This window comes from Anolis sagrei, chromosome 1 (genome assembly GCF_037176765.1).
Source record: "Anolis sagrei isolate rAnoSag1 chromosome 1, rAnoSag1.mat, whole genome shotgun sequence".
Taxonomy (NCBI): domain Eukaryota; kingdom Metazoa; phylum Chordata; class Lepidosauria; order Squamata; family Dactyloidae; genus Anolis; species Anolis sagrei.
Genome location: NC_090021.1, coordinates 251,526,207 through 251,542,268, shown reverse-complemented (window position 1 = coordinate 251,542,268; position 16,062 = coordinate 251,526,207). Strand labels below are relative to the sequence as shown.

Genomic DNA, 16,062 nt, shown 5'->3' with positions numbered 1-16,062 from the left:
TATTTTGTATACACCTTTTATTAAGCTGCCAGGGACACACATTCACATACATTACACACACACATACAATGCCACTGGAAATATGTTTCCTACCATTTCAAGTCAGGTGAAAGCTTTTCCCCTTAGGTAACAACATTTGCTGCTTTTCTGAGAGTGAGATAACCCATAACAACATCTGAAGGAAGCATTCGAATGTAGGCAAATTCCTCTGTGGTACTAAATCGCAGTTTGCTCTGTGGATCAGTATAATTTGCAGGAAGCCCTGAAATATCAGAGTATTTTTTGTGTGGTTTAAAAGAAGGTGGAGCATCAATACTGAAGTAGTTTGGATCATCAACCTGCCATGGCAACGTCCTTTCTGATGCAAGGATTTGCTTCAGATTTTTCCAGGTTCTGTTCTTTTTACCAGCTGCAGCTCCACCAATGCCAGAATGAGTAAAGCTTGGAACTTTAAATGGCAATGGTTTGCTAGTAGTCTCTACTGGTGCTGTGCTGGAATCAGTGTTCAATGTTTTATTTTCATTTGTTGTCTCTGTACTTGTGCTCTGAAAGAAACTTCCACCACCACCTAACACTGTTAACCGTTTTTTCTTACTGGAGCTGCCATTCCCAGGACTGGAGGGCCGCTTTTTACCACGCGCCACTGAAGCTCCTGTACCAGGAGGGGCGGCAGGCAAGGGGCTTGGTGGTATCTGTGTGGTTGATGGAGAAATAGCAGCAGGATTTAAGGTTGCCATAATAACAGTGGTTTCCCAGATTATTCTTTCTTCTATTCCTTTACAGGTAATTCACACCTGATGAAAAAAAAAGGGGGGAAGAGATATTGTTATGCTTATCTAGCAGTGCACAAATCGCTAGCCTATAATTAAACACATTTAAGCTTCTCTGCTCTGTTTTAATTACTTTTAGCTGTCTAAATCAAGTTAACTTTTCAGATACCAGATAGAACAAATTGCTTAGTCTTATGAAACTGTACTATCTACCACTGCAAGAGCATTAAAACTGTTAATAACACACAAAATGCCTTTTTGTAAGAGCTATAGCATTTTAAAACAATCAACGTGTGACTCCAGGCTCAATGTCAAGAAGTATTTGGAAACACTATAAGAGATTTTGAAAAGTGAAATCAGAGGTTTTCAGATGCCATCCACAGAAGTTCTAGGATTAGCACAATATTGTTACATTTTCAATCAAGTGACAAATCTCAAAAGCTTTGTTGCAAAAACAATGTATTCATTGCTTAATAATTAGTTTTTAAAGATGTGGCAAAAATGTGGCATGTTGTTGTTGTTGACTTGTTCAGTCACTTCCGACTCTTCATGACCTCATGGACCACCCATACCAGAGATCCCCGTCGGCCATCACCACCCCCAGCTTTTTCAGAATCAAAATGTGGCATGAGTTTCTCCAAATGTTAAGACAAAAAACTTCTATTTATAGACAAGAGTAGAGGATGGTGAGAAGTGAAGATGAATAGTATCTGGAAGGTTGCACTTTGCCAATTTTTACAGGACTTTACAGACAAAAACTGAAATTGATGTACATACAAAAACAGCTTCTGGAAATCTATCTAAATGTTACAGTTTTTTACAATGATTCTTGACAATATTAATAGGTAAGGACAGATTTACATAGAGCACTTAATGATTTAGTCATTGTAAGGCAGTGGTTCTCAACCTGTTGGTCTCCCAGAAATCCTAACAGCTGGTAAACTGGCTGGCATCGCTGAGAGTTGTAGGCCAAAACACCTGGGAACCCACAGGTTGAGAATCACAACCGTAAGGAATTTGGTAAGGCAAAAATCCAGTTGTCAATATTGCCCCTTTAAAATGTGTAACAAAGAAAAAACTTGGAGGACAGTGGAATACTGTCCATACATTTTAATCTTGTTTAGAATAATTCAGCCTGAATTTAACAAATATACAACTTCAACAAGAGGAGCTCATTAAACTTAATTTCAAGCACAGTTTGGTGTAACAACAACAACAACAACAACAACTTTATAGAGATTTTTTATTCATCTGCTCACCAATACTGTTTATCTGGTATTGCCTTTTGCTTCAATTTACAAGTCTTTCTGACCTACATTTCCAAAATAAACAGAATGGCTAATTTATTTTATTTATTTCACATATTTGTATCCTGTCCTTCTCACCCCCAGAGGGGCTTCACAACAGGCATTTATTCAATGCCAACAACAGTAATAAATGATAAAAGCAATTAAAACAATTCGTTAATGCTTCAAAATGACTAAAACATTGTTAAAAATCATGCAGGTTTGAAATCATAGTCCAGGCCAATCCACTGTCATTCACACAAACTGGATCTCATTCTAAATTGCTGCCTTTACTAAGCAATAAGAAACAGTGCAGTACTTGTGTAGATTATATTAAATAATATTTCAACAATATTCTTGAAGTTTTTATTAATCAGCATAGTTTTTTTAAAAAGAGCACCTGTGTTTGTCCTTGTTTGCCTTCCTTTTAAGAGCATGAGCAATGTGATCTGGGGCTATTTTGCCTCTTGACACCATTGGAGGTTCAGGAAGACTGATGTGAAGGCTTGTGGCTAACCGGGTGACTGACTCTGCTACTGAATAACCTAGTCAGTGAATAAAGGCCAGCGATTTCTCTCCGAGGACTATAGCACACTCCGATGATGGGTAACATCTAAATGTGACTCTAGTCTCGGTATATAGGATCCTCAATCACACAGACTTGCATCATAATAGTTACATTCTATTCAAAGTAATGTGATATGTTAGGCAACATGTCATTGGGTTGTGGTAGGTTTTTCGGGCTATATGGCCATGTTCTAGAAGCATTCTCTCCTGATGTTTCGCCTGCATCTATGGCAGGTATCCTCAGAGGTTGTGAGGGAAGAAGGGCGGGATAGAAATATAATAAATAAATAAACAATAAATAAATAAATTGAACCGTGGTTCTCAACCTGTGGGTCCCCAGGTGTTTTGGCCTACAACTCCCAGAAATCCCAGCCAGTTTATTAGGATTTCTGTGAGCTGAAGGCCAAAAAAATGGGGACCCACAGGTTGAGAATCACTGTTCTAGAACATGGCCATATAGCCTGAAAAACCTAAAACAACCTGATAATTCTGGCCATGAAAGCCTTCGACAATACATTCAGCATATCATTGTTTGCTTCCACTAAAAATGAAAAGGTAAAAATGTTCACTCTTAATATAAAAATGGAGGTTATATTGGGGTTCTACTGACCGGGCAAATGTGCTCCTGGCGTGCCACTGAATTGTCTCAGCATAACTGATTAGTTGTATTATGCTCTTCCAATATTGTGATCTTCAAGATATTTCATCTGTTTGCCTAAAAGTAACACAAGCAATGCAAATATGTACAGAAATTCTTCAAAATGCTGAAACCTCATTTCAGTGTATATAAATGCAATCAGTTTAACTTACCACAAGATGTCGTTCATCTTTTAAAAATTAAGCAAGTTAAACCTGTATTTAATCAATTTATAAAACTTTCAAAATGAGCAGAACAGTATGCCAGAGGGGACAAAAGACCTTTACGTTCAGTGTAGATTGCCAATAGAGCCATGCAACATGAGGAAAACAACAGCAGGGAAAGCCCTACTAATTTTTTTTATAAGATTTCATGACTAAGATGACTAAAGATCATTATGAACACTCTGGCTTTTCCACCAAGTGCAGGCCTTCTGTCACTAACCGGGTGACTGGCTGTAACAAGTAAAACAGCCAGTGAAGAAAAGTCAGTCGTCACTCTCCGAGTACCATAGCACACCACAATGACAGACTACACTGAGATGTGACTCTTGTCTCGTTTATTGGAGTTAAGAAGTTTTGACTACTGATTCAGGGCATGGGTTACTTTTGAGATCTGCTGAACTGAGGCTGCAGTTACACTGTAGAACTGATGCAGTTTGGAACCACTTTAACTGCTGTGGCTCAATGCTGTAGAATCCAGGGAGTTCTAATTTGCAGAAGCACCAGCATTTTTTGGCAAAGAATCATGGCTGTTAAAAGTGGTGCCAAACTGCACTGATTCTACAGCACTGGTTCTCAACCTGTGGGTCCCCAGGTGTTTTGGCCTACAACTCCCAGAAATCCCAGCCAGTTTATGAGCCGTTAGGATTTCTGGGAGTTGAAGGCCAAAGCATCTGGGGACCCACAAGTTGAGAAACACTGTTCTACAGTGTAGATATGCTCTGAATCTGGAATAGAAGACAGGTGCTTCTCCAGCCTCTTGCAGCTTGAGCACCTTCAGAAATGTTTCCTGGATCTCCATGTTTTTTTCAACATCAGAATGTGACGCTAAGGCTACAAAATATTAGAAAAGCAGAAATATTTTTTCTTTTTTAATCTTTTCCTTCTGTCTTTTGCACAAAACTGGGGAAAAAATATTAAAGTTCCTCCAAGTGCTTAGTTAACTACCCAAGATGAAGACTTGCCCTCATGAATAACAATCTCACCATTATCTGATCATACTATGTAATGTATTTATTTATTTATTTACTTTATTTGTATACCGCTCCTCTCAGCCCTTAGGCGACTCGGAGTGGTTAACAGCAACAGTTTCAGTATACAAAGTACAAGGTTATTGGGTATTTAAAAGCAATCACATAACAGTTAATTAAACAGTAAACATCAATACAACAATGTATCAACACGTCAATATAACAAATCCATCAGATCTCATCACTAGAATCAGTGATGAGAACGTAATTTTTGTTCCTGGGTTCAAAACATCATTTCCCAGTTGACATGGAAAAGGTTTATTAAAACACAAAAACTTTTGTTTTTGCGGGACATCCTGCAGCACATTTTGCTATAGTTTTTCAATGAATACGAGTCTCAACCAATTCAACATAGTTTGTGGCAGCCACAAAAACTACGTTTCTGGAGTATAACAATGACTTTCAAAGTAAGTACCGCACAATTAAGCAAGAAATAAGACTTTCAAACTAGGAACAGAAAAAAAATTTCAAATATTGTTACATAGGGTGTAATAGTTTACACATTTCAAAGGCCGCTCCCTCGTGCTCACCTTCCCCGCAGGAAGAGAAAGGACAGAAGGAAAAGGGAAGTTGGAGAACCTTTCAGAATGTTCCTGAAGGGCGGGGATTTGACTGGAACCGGAGGTGACGGCTGAATTTCCGGTTGCAAGAACGAACTGCTGTAGGCCGCCATCTTGGTGATCCCTCCCCCTTCCTGGCTACAGTTTCGTGCCGGAAGTGCTGGTGCACAACTCCTCCTCCTCCTCTTACAGAAAGTAGTTGGCGTCACTCTGCGCATGCTCAGTCAGAAAGGGATCCCCAAACGAGTCTTTCCTGTTGTTGGACTTCAATTCCCAGAAGCCTCAGCTTCTTTGGTCAATGTTAAGGAATTCTGGGAGCTGGAGTCCAAAACCTAGCAAGACCAGTTTTTGAATTCGTCTACTTTATACTACCGATAGCTAAGTTTCAGCTTTTAAACATGAGCATTAGTCAGGATTGTATTCCCTCAACGACAGCGTAAATGCCTCCAAGTTGCTCGTCAGCCCCATAAACTTCAGAGGAAGTCATGCTCCCCATGCCTTGGGGAGCTCTATTCTGCCTTGGTCAGACCACACATGGAATATTGTGTCCAATTCTGGGCACCACAATTGAAGAGAGATATTGACAAGCTGGAATGTGTCCAGAGGGCGACTAAAACGATCAAGGGTCTGGAGAACAAGCCCTATGAGGAGCGGCTTAAAGAGCTGGGCATTTTTAGCTTGAGACATGATAGCCATGAATAAATATGTGAGGGGAAGTCACAGGGAGGAGGGAGCAAGCTTGTTTTCTGCTGCCCTGGAGACTAGAAAGTGGAACAATGGCTTCAAACTACAAGAGAGGAGATTCCATCTGAACATGAGGCAGTACTTCCTGACTGTGAGAGCCGTTCAGGAGTGGAACTCTCTGCCCCAGAGTGTGGTGGAGGCTCCTTCTTTGGAAGCTTTTAAACAGAGGCTGGATGGCCATCTGTCAGAGGTGCTTTGAATGCAATTTTCCTGCTTCTTGGCAGGGGGTTGGACTGGATGGCCCATGAGGTCTCTTCCAACTCTGATTCTTCGGCAAGGTCGTTTGCAAGTTTCCTCCTTCGGATATATTGCTTACAATACCTGGTTTCCCATCCAAGTACTGATCAGGGTTGGAACGGCTTTGCTTGCTAAGAGCGACAACAATGTGACCAAAGTGAGTCCCTGAAATTTGCCCCACGCCGGGCGATCTGAAGAAGACCCGGAAATGAGAGGCGTGATCTCTGTCCCCGCATCCTCCTCCTCGTGCTCGAGATATCGCGAGGTTTCAGGGCGCTTTGTGAGATCTCGCGAAGAGGGCCTTCCTTTTCCTCTTTCCCCGTGGCTGGGCAAGATGGTAGGTACAAGGGCGGCGTGGCGGGAGGAGACAGCCTTGGGAGTTGGGGCTGTCCTGTGCTGCAGGAGAACCGTGTAGGGCACACTTTTCAATGCCCATAGACTCCTGGGAGCTGCTTAGGCGGCTGAGGGGGGAAAGGAAGGGGCCTGAGGCTGTGAGGAATGGTGGGAGTTGAAGTCCAAAACACCCGGAGGGCCCACGTTTGGCCAGGCTTGGGCTATAGCCTTCTCTGGCAAAGATTGCTGGTTCCCCACCAAACTACAAACCCTAGGATTCTATACCCTTAATCCGTGGCAATTAAAGTAGGGTCAAACTGCATGGATTTGATACAATACTCTATGATTCTTCGGCAAGGTTGTTTGCAAGTTTACAATAATTTGCAAGTTTACAAGTTTACAATAATTAAAATGAAGAACAAAATTAACAAATATAAACTTATTCGTATTTCAATGGGAAGTGTGGGCTTGCTTTTGGCTGATGAAATAGGATTGTTGTTGTGTGCTTTCAATTCATTTCAGACATGCAGAGAATGAAACCTAAAAAAAAATCACGCCTAGAACTCTTACATTTGCAGTCTCTTAGTCACTTGAGTTGTCTCTTTTTGTTTTTGGATAAATAAACTGCACTTCAAAATATTCCACTAAAGTTTTAAGTTAATATGGTGGTAGAAGCTTAAGGGTGGAAAGAAGCATTCTTGCAGAAACTGGTCTCATATAGCAAAACATAATTTATGTTTCCTTTTAAAGTATAAATAAAGTATAAATAAAAGTCCATAGCAAGGAAACAAATATGTTTAGAAATTGGCCCAAGGAATGGGTAGCAGATGAAGAGGCTGAACACATTTGAAGGAGGATGGTGTGCTTAAATTATTTAAATATTTAGATATCATATCTATAAAGTAGTGTAATGTCAATAACTATTGTATAATGTGTGTTTTTCTCATGTAAAACTTTTTTTCACACAAGTCTTGTCTTTTAAGCCTTCCAGGCTGAGGAAGACCAGGAAACTTAGAGGCCATGTCAGTCACGGCCATGGCCGCATTGGTAAGTGCTGGGGATTTTGTATTTCTGGGAATGTTGATTCTATGGAAATGGTTTGAGCCCCCAGTGGCACAATGGGTTAAACCCTTATGCGAGCAAGACTGATGATGGACAGGTTCGAATCCAGGGAGAGCGCGGATGAGCACCCTCTTGTCAGCTCCCCACACGGGGACATGAAACAAACCTTCCACAAGGATGGTAAAACATCAAAACATCCAGGCATCCCCTGAGCAATGTTTTTGCAGATAGCCAGTTCCCTCACACCAGAAGCAACTTGCAATTTCTCTTTGCTCCTGACACACACACACAAAAAATTGGTTTGACAATACAATGAAACATACAATGTAATGTACTATAGCCTAGCTATGAAATTTATAGATCAGCTTTATGCTTATGTAATCAACCAAGATCCATTGTTAAAGGAGCAAATGGATAAATGGTTTCCCCATTGGAAAACAAAAACCATGTTATCTTCACAAATGTGGTTTCTCTCCCTCGCTCTGTCTTCAAAAGAGGTTTGAAGTAATTGTTATTGGGGAGGAGGAAATAATGGAATTTTTAATCTTCTGTTCTATCAGTACACTATATATTTATTTATTCATGACCACCCGTATAGCGTCTGTAGCAAACAGATCATCGGAGCTGTTTCGGGTCGTGGGGGAACTCCTCCACCCACCTGTGGTGGAGGAGGTCACTGATGACCCAGCAGCTCGGTGTCGCGATTTCGCACACCATTTTGCAGGTAAAGTCGCTCAGATACGCCTCGAGCTCGACTCCAATTCCATCGCAGTGCCAGAAGAGGTGACGGAGGCACCTGCTTGTCCATCTTTGTGGGATTCTTTTAGGCTTGTTCTTCCTGAAACCGTAGAGGAGGTTCTTGGGACTGTGAGGGCGACCACCTCACCTCTAGACCCATGCCCATCTTGGCTCATTAAATCAGCCAGGGAGGGGTTGGTTGATTGGTTTGTGTTGATTGTCAATGCATCGTTGGAGCAAGGGATTTTTCCATCTAATCTGAAACAGGCTGTGGTTCGTCCACTCCTCAAAAAAGCTTCCCTTGACTCCACGGTGCTGAGTAATTACAGGCCAATCTCCAACCTCCCTTTTCTGGGTAAGGTGCTGGAGCGGGTGGTCGCCTCCCAGCTCCAGAGCTTTTTAGACGATACCAACTACCTAGACCAGTCACAGTCTGGTTTCAGGCCTGGTCATGGCACCGAGACAGCCTTGGTCGCCTTGGTGGATGACCTCCGCAGAGAGCTGGACGGGGGAGAGTGACTCTGCTGGTTCTCTTGGACATCTCAGCGGCTTTCGATACCATCGATCATGGTATCCTTCTGGGTCGTCTCTCTGGGATGGGCCTTGGGGGCGCGGTTTTGTCGTGGCTCCGGTCCTTCCTGGAGGGACGAACCCAGATGGTGAAGCTGGGAGACGCCTGCTCTGACCCCTGGCCTTTGACCTGTGGGGTCCCACAAGGCTCTATTTTGTCGCCCATGCTTTTCAACATCTACATGAAACCGCTGGGAGAGGTCATCCGGAGTTTTGGAGTTGGGTGCCATCTTTATGCGGATGACACACAACTCTACTCTTCCACCTAATTCCAAGGAGGCTTCTCGGGTGCTGGACGACTGCCTGGCCGCTGTGTCTATCTGGATGAGGAAGAACAAGCTGAAGATCAATCCCGACAAGACAGAGGTCCTCCTGGTCGATCGTAAACCGGATCGGGGTATAGGGTGGCAACCTGTGTTGGACGGGGTTACACTCCTCCTGAAGCCACAGGTCCGCAGTTTGGGTGTCCTCTTGGATTCTTCGCTCACACTTGAGGCTCAGGTGTCGGCGGTATCCGGGAGGGCCTTTGCACAATTGAGACTTGTGCGCCACCTGCGACCGTACCTCATGAAGGCAGATCTGGCCGGGGTGGTCCACGCCTTGGTCACCTCTAGAATGGATTACTGCAATGCGCTCTACGTGGGGCTGCCCTTGAAGACAGCTCGGAAACTTCAATTGGTCCAGCGTGCAGCAGCCAGGATGCTAACCGGGGCTCATTATCAAGAGAGGTCTACCCCTCTGTTTAAGGAGCTCCACTGGCTGCCATTTATTTTCCGAGCCCAATTCAAGGTGCAGGTGCTCACCTACAAAGCCCTGAACGGTTTGGGACCACCCTACCTGCGTGACCGCATCTCCATCTACGAACCCACACGCTCACTCCGATCATCTGGGGAGGCCCTGCTCGTGATCCCACCCACGTCGCAAGCGCGCTTGGTGGGGACACGGGACAGGGCCTTCTCTGTGGCGGCCCCCCGACTTTGGAATGCCCTTCCAAAAGATCTCCGACAGGCCCCTACTTTAGCAGTTTTCAGAAGGAACCTAAAAACCTGGCTGTTCCGATGTGCCTTCTCAGATTAGGAATCCCCCATCCCAAGTCCTAGAAGCACTTTAGCACAACCGATGTTACTGCACACCGCACCTTTAATCCTATGTTCCTCCTGCCATTTCAGCACTTTAACCCCTGTACCCCATTGCGCTGGCCGAACCAGTTTTAATAGTGTCTTGATGTAGTTATTGTTGTTATTTTGCTTAACTGTTTTGATCTGCTTTGTGTATTATTGTGTTATGTTTTGTTGTATTGTGTTTTGAGGCTTCGGCCTGTGTAAGCCGCATCGAGTCCTGCGGGAGATGCTAGCGGGGTACAAATAAAGTTAATAATAATAATAATAATAATAATAATTTATTACGGTTGATGACCAGCACAAAATATCAGTACACTAACTAAATGTATAGGAACGTTTTGTTAAGATAGGCATATTAGATGTGTTCCTGGGCATTGCTTTATTCACAGCTGATTTTGTGCCAGAGGCAAAAATAACATGTAAAGAATACAGAAATGTGCCTACACCACAAAGACAGGCATTTTCATATACTTTTTATTCAAGAATAAAAATCTGCCCATTTAAAAAGAAACAGCCAAGTCCAGTAAGCCTTGCATAAGCAAATGGAAACTTTTTAAATTGTCTGCAAACCGCCTGAAAGTTTTGCCCAAAATGCGTTCTTATAATTTACAAATTTTTGATCAAACATAGAAATCTGTTTTCTCTCTCTTTGTCTTGTTGTTTGTGCATACTCTGTTAAGAATTTTGGAAGCAGTTGCTGTTTAACTTGCTTTTAATAGATGAACACATGCAAATACATTAGAAATAACTAGGACAAAGTCCTATTTCCCAGCTCAAAACAACAATTTCCAACCAGACATAGGACTGGGAGTGTGGTGGATAGGTGGAGTAGTGCATGGAAAGCTTTTCTAAAAAGGATTTTTATTGCCCGTACCTGCAAACTATATTTAAACTGGGAAGTGTTCAGTTTGATATTGCTTTTAATCACGCCTGCTGTGAGGGCAATATGTATCTGTATTAAGAGAAAATGTAGGTATGTTGGTTTGCTTTGCTTTCTTAAATTGAATTTCACTTCTCGTAGGAAAACACAGGAAACATCCTGGAGGCCGAGGTAATGCTGGGGGTATGCACCACCACAGGATCAATTTTGACAAATAGTAAGCTTATTTTTCTTGTTATTTAGTTGTGATAGATGTTGTAATACTGTTCAATACAGCAACTACATTATTTTGTTTATGGTGTGGGACATTGTACAATTTATCTCGTGAATTTCAGTTAGTGGGATTGATTTATTTTAAGACTGCAGCTCTCATATAAAGCTTGACATGAAACTACATGCACAAATTGCCGAGGCTAGAGTCACATCTAGGTATTGCCAGTTATCTTGGTGTGCTATAGTACTCGGAGAGAAACAGCTAACCTTTATTCACTGACTGTCCTCCGTAGTCCAGTCAGTTGCCTGGTTAGCAACAGTGTCTCAAATGGGGATCAGGAGGACAAGGATAATAGTTCTTCGTATTTTGAAAACAGGTCAGCGCTTGAGATTTCTAACAAGTGCAGTGATCTGCTAGAATTATTGGGAGGAAATGCAGATTAATTGTAGAGTTTAAAACAAATAAAAAGGATCTCAGCAGACTGTCAGTAGCATTCTGGAAAAAATACACTAACAAAAATACTTTAATGTTAAAATTATTGAAAATTATTTATATGACAATATAATATTTTAGGAGGTTCTCTGTAGCCCTTATCACAGACTCTCAGTAGATTGTAGCATAATTAGACGTGCAGGCTTGCTCTAGTTAATGATCACAGACTTTTAAAAGGTAGATTTTATTACAGTCAGGCATGATCCAGTAGTGGATTTCAACTGAAAATGATGGTATTCAGCATAACTGGAAAGGTGGATAGGGCTACAGTTGCCCATCACCATTTTGGGCTCACAGCACCTTCCAAAACTAGGTCAGAAGTGCTGGGTATCCTTTTGGAGGCATTTTTGAAAGGATGAGAAGAAATACAAGATCTGCCAGTGGAAATTGGATTTACCCTTATATATGAACAAAGCAAAATGCTGTGCTCATTTTATTTCCACTGACTGCTATGGATTTCTATGTCCATGTGGCAGTCACAGTCAAAATGGAATTAATATCAAGGAAAAAAACAAGAACAAATAGCAGTGTGCATGTACCTCATGAAGCACCTAGGCAAACAGTAATAAATCTGAGGTCACCAACTTGATACTGCTTTCCAAGATAAATTTATGCTATCAAATATACAATGTTCATTCCTTTTGTGATCTCTGGCTAGGTAGTGATACAGGTACATTTTGAGATTATTCAGACCATGACTTTACTTATGATTTTTTCCCCTCAGTCATCCTGGTTATTTTGGAAAAGTTGGCATGAGACATTACCATCTGAAAAAAAATCAGCACTTCTGCCCCACACTGAACTTGGATAAGCTCTGGACACTGGTTAGTGAGCAGACCAGGCTCAATTATGCCAAGAATCCAGCAGGATTGGCTCCAGTGATTGATGTTGTGCGCGCAGTAAGTGTCATGAATTCTTGCTGTCTATTTTGATTCTATAAATTATTACAGAAAACATTTAGTTGTCTAGTATCTTGATGCCGAGTCTTCAGAGATCAAGCATGAACTTGATCACTGAAGATGTTTTAAATAGAAATATTCAGCAAAAATTGCTGAAATTTAATATATGTTCAGATGAGAGCTATGCTATTTTTCTTAGAATCATAAGAGTTGTAAGAGACTATAAGAACCATACAGCCCGACTCACTGTGCAAGGAACAATATTGAAACCTGTTTTACTATCCTAGAGATGGAGACCAAATTATGTACATTTCTCTTAGAACATACAGTATTACTCAAGTTTCATGTCCATGTAATTTCTTTTTGCTCAACCAAGAAGGCACTCTACATTTGTGCGATTCAGTGACTGACACCCTTAGTGACTTCAGACATGTGTGTAACCTTTTTTGGTTGTTGGCAGATGTTAGTATTCCTCACAAGTGCTGATGTTACTGCAAGTGTTAAGAAGTGGAGCCAACATAGTAATACTATGGACTGGATAAAATTCAGTAAAGTTGTCCCTTAACTTTCATGGAAAACATATTTCCAAACATTGGTTTATAAGTCTCACTAAATAGTTATGAGGACAGAATTGATATAGAGTACTTCCAAATCCTTTGTCAATTCGCTGTATTTAGAACACGACATATATCAGCTTCAAGAAACAGAGTGTATTGTTGTAGAACTTGTATTAACACTGCCTTCTCTTTTTAGGGTTATTACAAAGTCCTGGGCAAGGGGAAGCTGCCAAAACAGCCTGTAATTGTGAAAGCAAAATTTTTCAGTAGAAGAGCAGAAGAGAAAATCAAAGGAGTTGGTGGCGCCTGCGTGTTAGTGGCATAAAAGATTTTTTTTATCTTGAATAAACAGGCATGAACAGTTTTAAGTTTGCTTTATTTTTAAGTGTGAAATGTGCGCATAGCCTTATTGTTAATTTCATTTTGGGTGGAAAACATGCCTTTAAAGTGACACTGAATGCCAGATTGAATTTCAGCTCTTTAAATTGTTCAAGCTTTTCTGTGAAGGTCGCATTTTCTGCAACTTTAAATATGCTGCACATGGGCTAGGAACAGGAACTAAACAATTGAATGTTTTAAAGGGTAACGGTTAACTGCTCTTCATTTACTAAGAGTTTCATTCAGCTGCTGACATTCATCCACTCTTATTCACTAATTTGGGTTCAGAACTTCAGCCCCAGCCAAATTACTTTAAATCACTGAACTATGCTCATTTATTGAAAACCTTTTATCATATCCTGCTCCATCTCAGTGTAATATTTAAAGTAGAATAAAATAACATTTCTAATTTAAGCTGATAGAATTAAAATGAATTTTGCACTGCCCTGAGAGTCCTGGTGGCTTGAAAGGTGATAAATGTAACATCTATGGAGAACCTCCAAAATGGCATGAGGAAGGCACAACCTAGGCTCCAAGGCACCAGGGATGCCTCTTCATTAGCCTCTCCCCTCTGTACTTGTGGTCCAGAAGCCCTTCGAGCCAGTAAAAGGGGGAGTAAAGGAAATTCAGCCACACTGTCTGTGAAAGGGTGAGTTTCACCATCCGCATTTGCCCAGGCTAGCAGGATTTTTTAAAAATCAAACAACATAGAATGGGGATAAAGAAGTATCCAGTTTTGTTTTAGAAAGAGTATTAGAGTATCTTGTAAGTTGAACATGAGCCAGCAACGATGGAGCACCACTATTTTAGATTGCAGTAACAGAAGCCTGGTTACTCAGTCAAGGGAAGTAATAACCCCATGATATTCTGCACCAGCCAGACCTCTGCAGTACTGCATCCAGTTTTGGATCCTTTTTTAGGGTACACTAGATGCAGTCTGATCAGGAAAGTTGTACTTGCATGAGAGGCCACCAACAAATACCTGGTGCTGTAGGCTATATTTTTTTAGAGAAAAGAATGACCAAAACCACCTTTCTGCACAGCCGGCATGCTATATCCAGGAATTCAGTGAACCACGGATTGACAGATTGAAAGTATTTTTTAAAAAACCCAAAGCAAACCTTGATTTAGCATAGTGGTTCTCAACATGTGGGTCCCCAGGTGTTTTGGCCTACAACACCCAGAAATCCCAGCCAGTTTACCAGCTGTTAGGATTTCTGGGAGTTGAAGGCCAAAGCATGTGGAGACCCACAGGATGAGAACCACCTATTTAGCATATTATGAGAAGGGCCCCATTTTACTAGGCCATTATATACAATGGAACTTGAGCACCCACAGAACGTAGTCTGCAAGGAGTTCCTGGGACTAAGCCCCAGTGGATACTGAGGGCCCACTGTATTCCTTGCCAGAGGCTGGATCTACACTGCCATATCAGTTCAAAGCCAATAATCTGAATTCAGAAACTGGATTATATGACGGTGTAGATAGGGCCTAAGAAAACATGAAAATAATGAGATTGCTATGAGAATACAGGTGACTTGGGAATCCCCCACAGAGTAGGGGGGAAAGATTGGTTCATTGAAGGGCGCCAGGACCCAGAGCCTTGAAGTTTTGGCCTTGCAACTCCCAGAAATCCTAAAAGCTGGTAAACTGGCTGGGATTTCTGGGAGTTGTAGGTCAAAACACCTGGGAATGCACAGGTTGAGAACCAAGCCTTGGAGTAGGTCTGTTACCAGGATGCCATGAGGTGCATCTACATTGCAGAATGAATGCGCTTTGACACTTCCAACAGCTGTGGCTCAGTGCTGTGGGATCTTGGGAGCTGTACTTCTGCAAGGGCTTGAGCTTTCTCTACAAGAGTGCTGAGACTTCCCCAAACCACAAATCCCAGGATTCCATAGAATTAAGCAAGGATAGTTAAAGTGGTGCCAAACTGCATTAATAAAACAGTGTAGCTGCAGGGTTGTTGTAGGTTTTTCCGGGCTATATGGTCATGGTCTAGAAGCATTCTCTCCTGCTTGGAAGTTTGTCCCCATAGAGATGTTCAATGTATTGTCGAGTGTAGCTGCACTCTTGAAGTGCTTTTTATTTATCTAGTGGTTGTAAATTGAAGCTATCTTGATGGCAGAAGGCAAATCCTGCCAGAGCCTTATTGAGGCTGCCCAGTGAGACCCCATCTATATTGACTATATAATGCAGTTGCTGAATACAGATCATCTGCTTGAAACTGGATTATATGAGCCTACACTGTCATAATCCGTTTTAAAGCATTCAGAAATTGGATTATATGGCAGTGTAGATGGGGCCTGAGAAAAGGGCCCCTAACAAAAGCATGTCTGCTTTTCAAAAAGTGCTCTCTCCCAAAAAAGAATTTTTTAAAAAGACCTCCCATAATGCTCGCGAGAGAAGAGAGGAGGCGAAATGGGGCGCATGGAATGCAACAGGGGAGTGATGCAGAGAATCAACTTCCGGTTAACCGAAGTGGGGCGCTATTCCGTACGCTGCGCAGAGCCGCTCTATCTCCTGCCAGCTCGGTGGTGACATCTCCCCTCCTTTATGGTGGAAACCGAGTCGCTTTTCTTACCGGAAGTGGTGGAACAGCTCCACCCCCTTCTTTCTCCGCTGAGTCTGTCAGGGAGGCGGGAAGGAAAGGCAGGCGGGCCTTGCAGGGAGGGAGTGGTCTCTCTGGCTGTCGTTCCATCCGGCGTGTAAACATGCCCACGCTTAGAGCGGAGTGTTTTGGACAGTGTGCCAAGCTTTCTGAG

At 42.1% G+C, this 16,062-nt stretch overlaps 2 protein-coding genes and 3 non-coding genes across 6 annotated transcripts; 2 read left to right on the top strand and 3 right to left on the bottom strand.

The window, feature by feature from the left end:
* LOC132770353 (INO80 complex subunit C) lies at nt 1–5,207 on the bottom strand. Of its 2 annotated transcripts, XM_060767247.2 has the most exons (3): nt 5,043–5,206; nt 3,234–3,338; nt 1–794 (listed from the first exon to the last, which is right to left on the bottom strand). In XM_060767247.2, exon 3 carries the CDS (start codon nt 735–737, stop codon nt 123–125), a length of 615 nt encoding a protein of 204 aa, XP_060623230.2. In that variant the 5' UTR covers nt 738–794; nt 3,234–3,338; nt 5,043–5,206; the 3' UTR covers nt 1–122. The 2 variants fall into 2 exon arrangements, with proteins under 2 accessions (XP_060623230.2, XP_060623238.2); XM_060767255.2 differs by lacking the exon at nt 3,234–3,338 and having other exon boundaries at nt 5,043–5,207.
* LOC132762260 (small nucleolar RNA SNORA3/SNORA45 family) lies at nt 2,561–2,692 on the bottom strand. The gene has a single exon (XR_009630146.2). It is a non-coding gene; the product is annotated as a small nucleolar RNA SNORA3/SNORA45 family (small nucleolar RNA).
* LOC132762262 (small nucleolar RNA SNORA3/SNORA45 family) lies at nt 3,692–3,820 on the bottom strand. Its single transcript, XR_009630148.2, has one exon. It is a non-coding gene; the product is annotated as a small nucleolar RNA SNORA3/SNORA45 family (small nucleolar RNA).
* A 1,039-nt stretch (nt 5,208–6,246) lies between the features above and the next one.
* On the top strand, nt 6,247–13,283 carry RPL27A (ribosomal protein L27a). Its single transcript, XM_060767268.2, has 5 exons — nt 6,247–6,390; nt 7,370–7,433; nt 10,899–10,974; nt 12,188–12,362; nt 13,116–13,283. Exons 1-5 carry the CDS (start codon nt 6,262–6,264, stop codon nt 13,242–13,244), a joined length of 573 nt encoding a protein of 190 aa, XP_060623251.2. The 5' UTR covers nt 6,247–6,261; the 3' UTR covers nt 13,245–13,283.
* LOC132762261 (small nucleolar RNA SNORA3/SNORA45 family) lies at nt 11,164–11,292 on the top strand. Its single transcript, XR_009630147.2, has one exon. It is a non-coding gene; the product is annotated as a small nucleolar RNA SNORA3/SNORA45 family (small nucleolar RNA).
* Nucleotides 13,284–16,062: the final 2,779 nt, after the last annotated feature.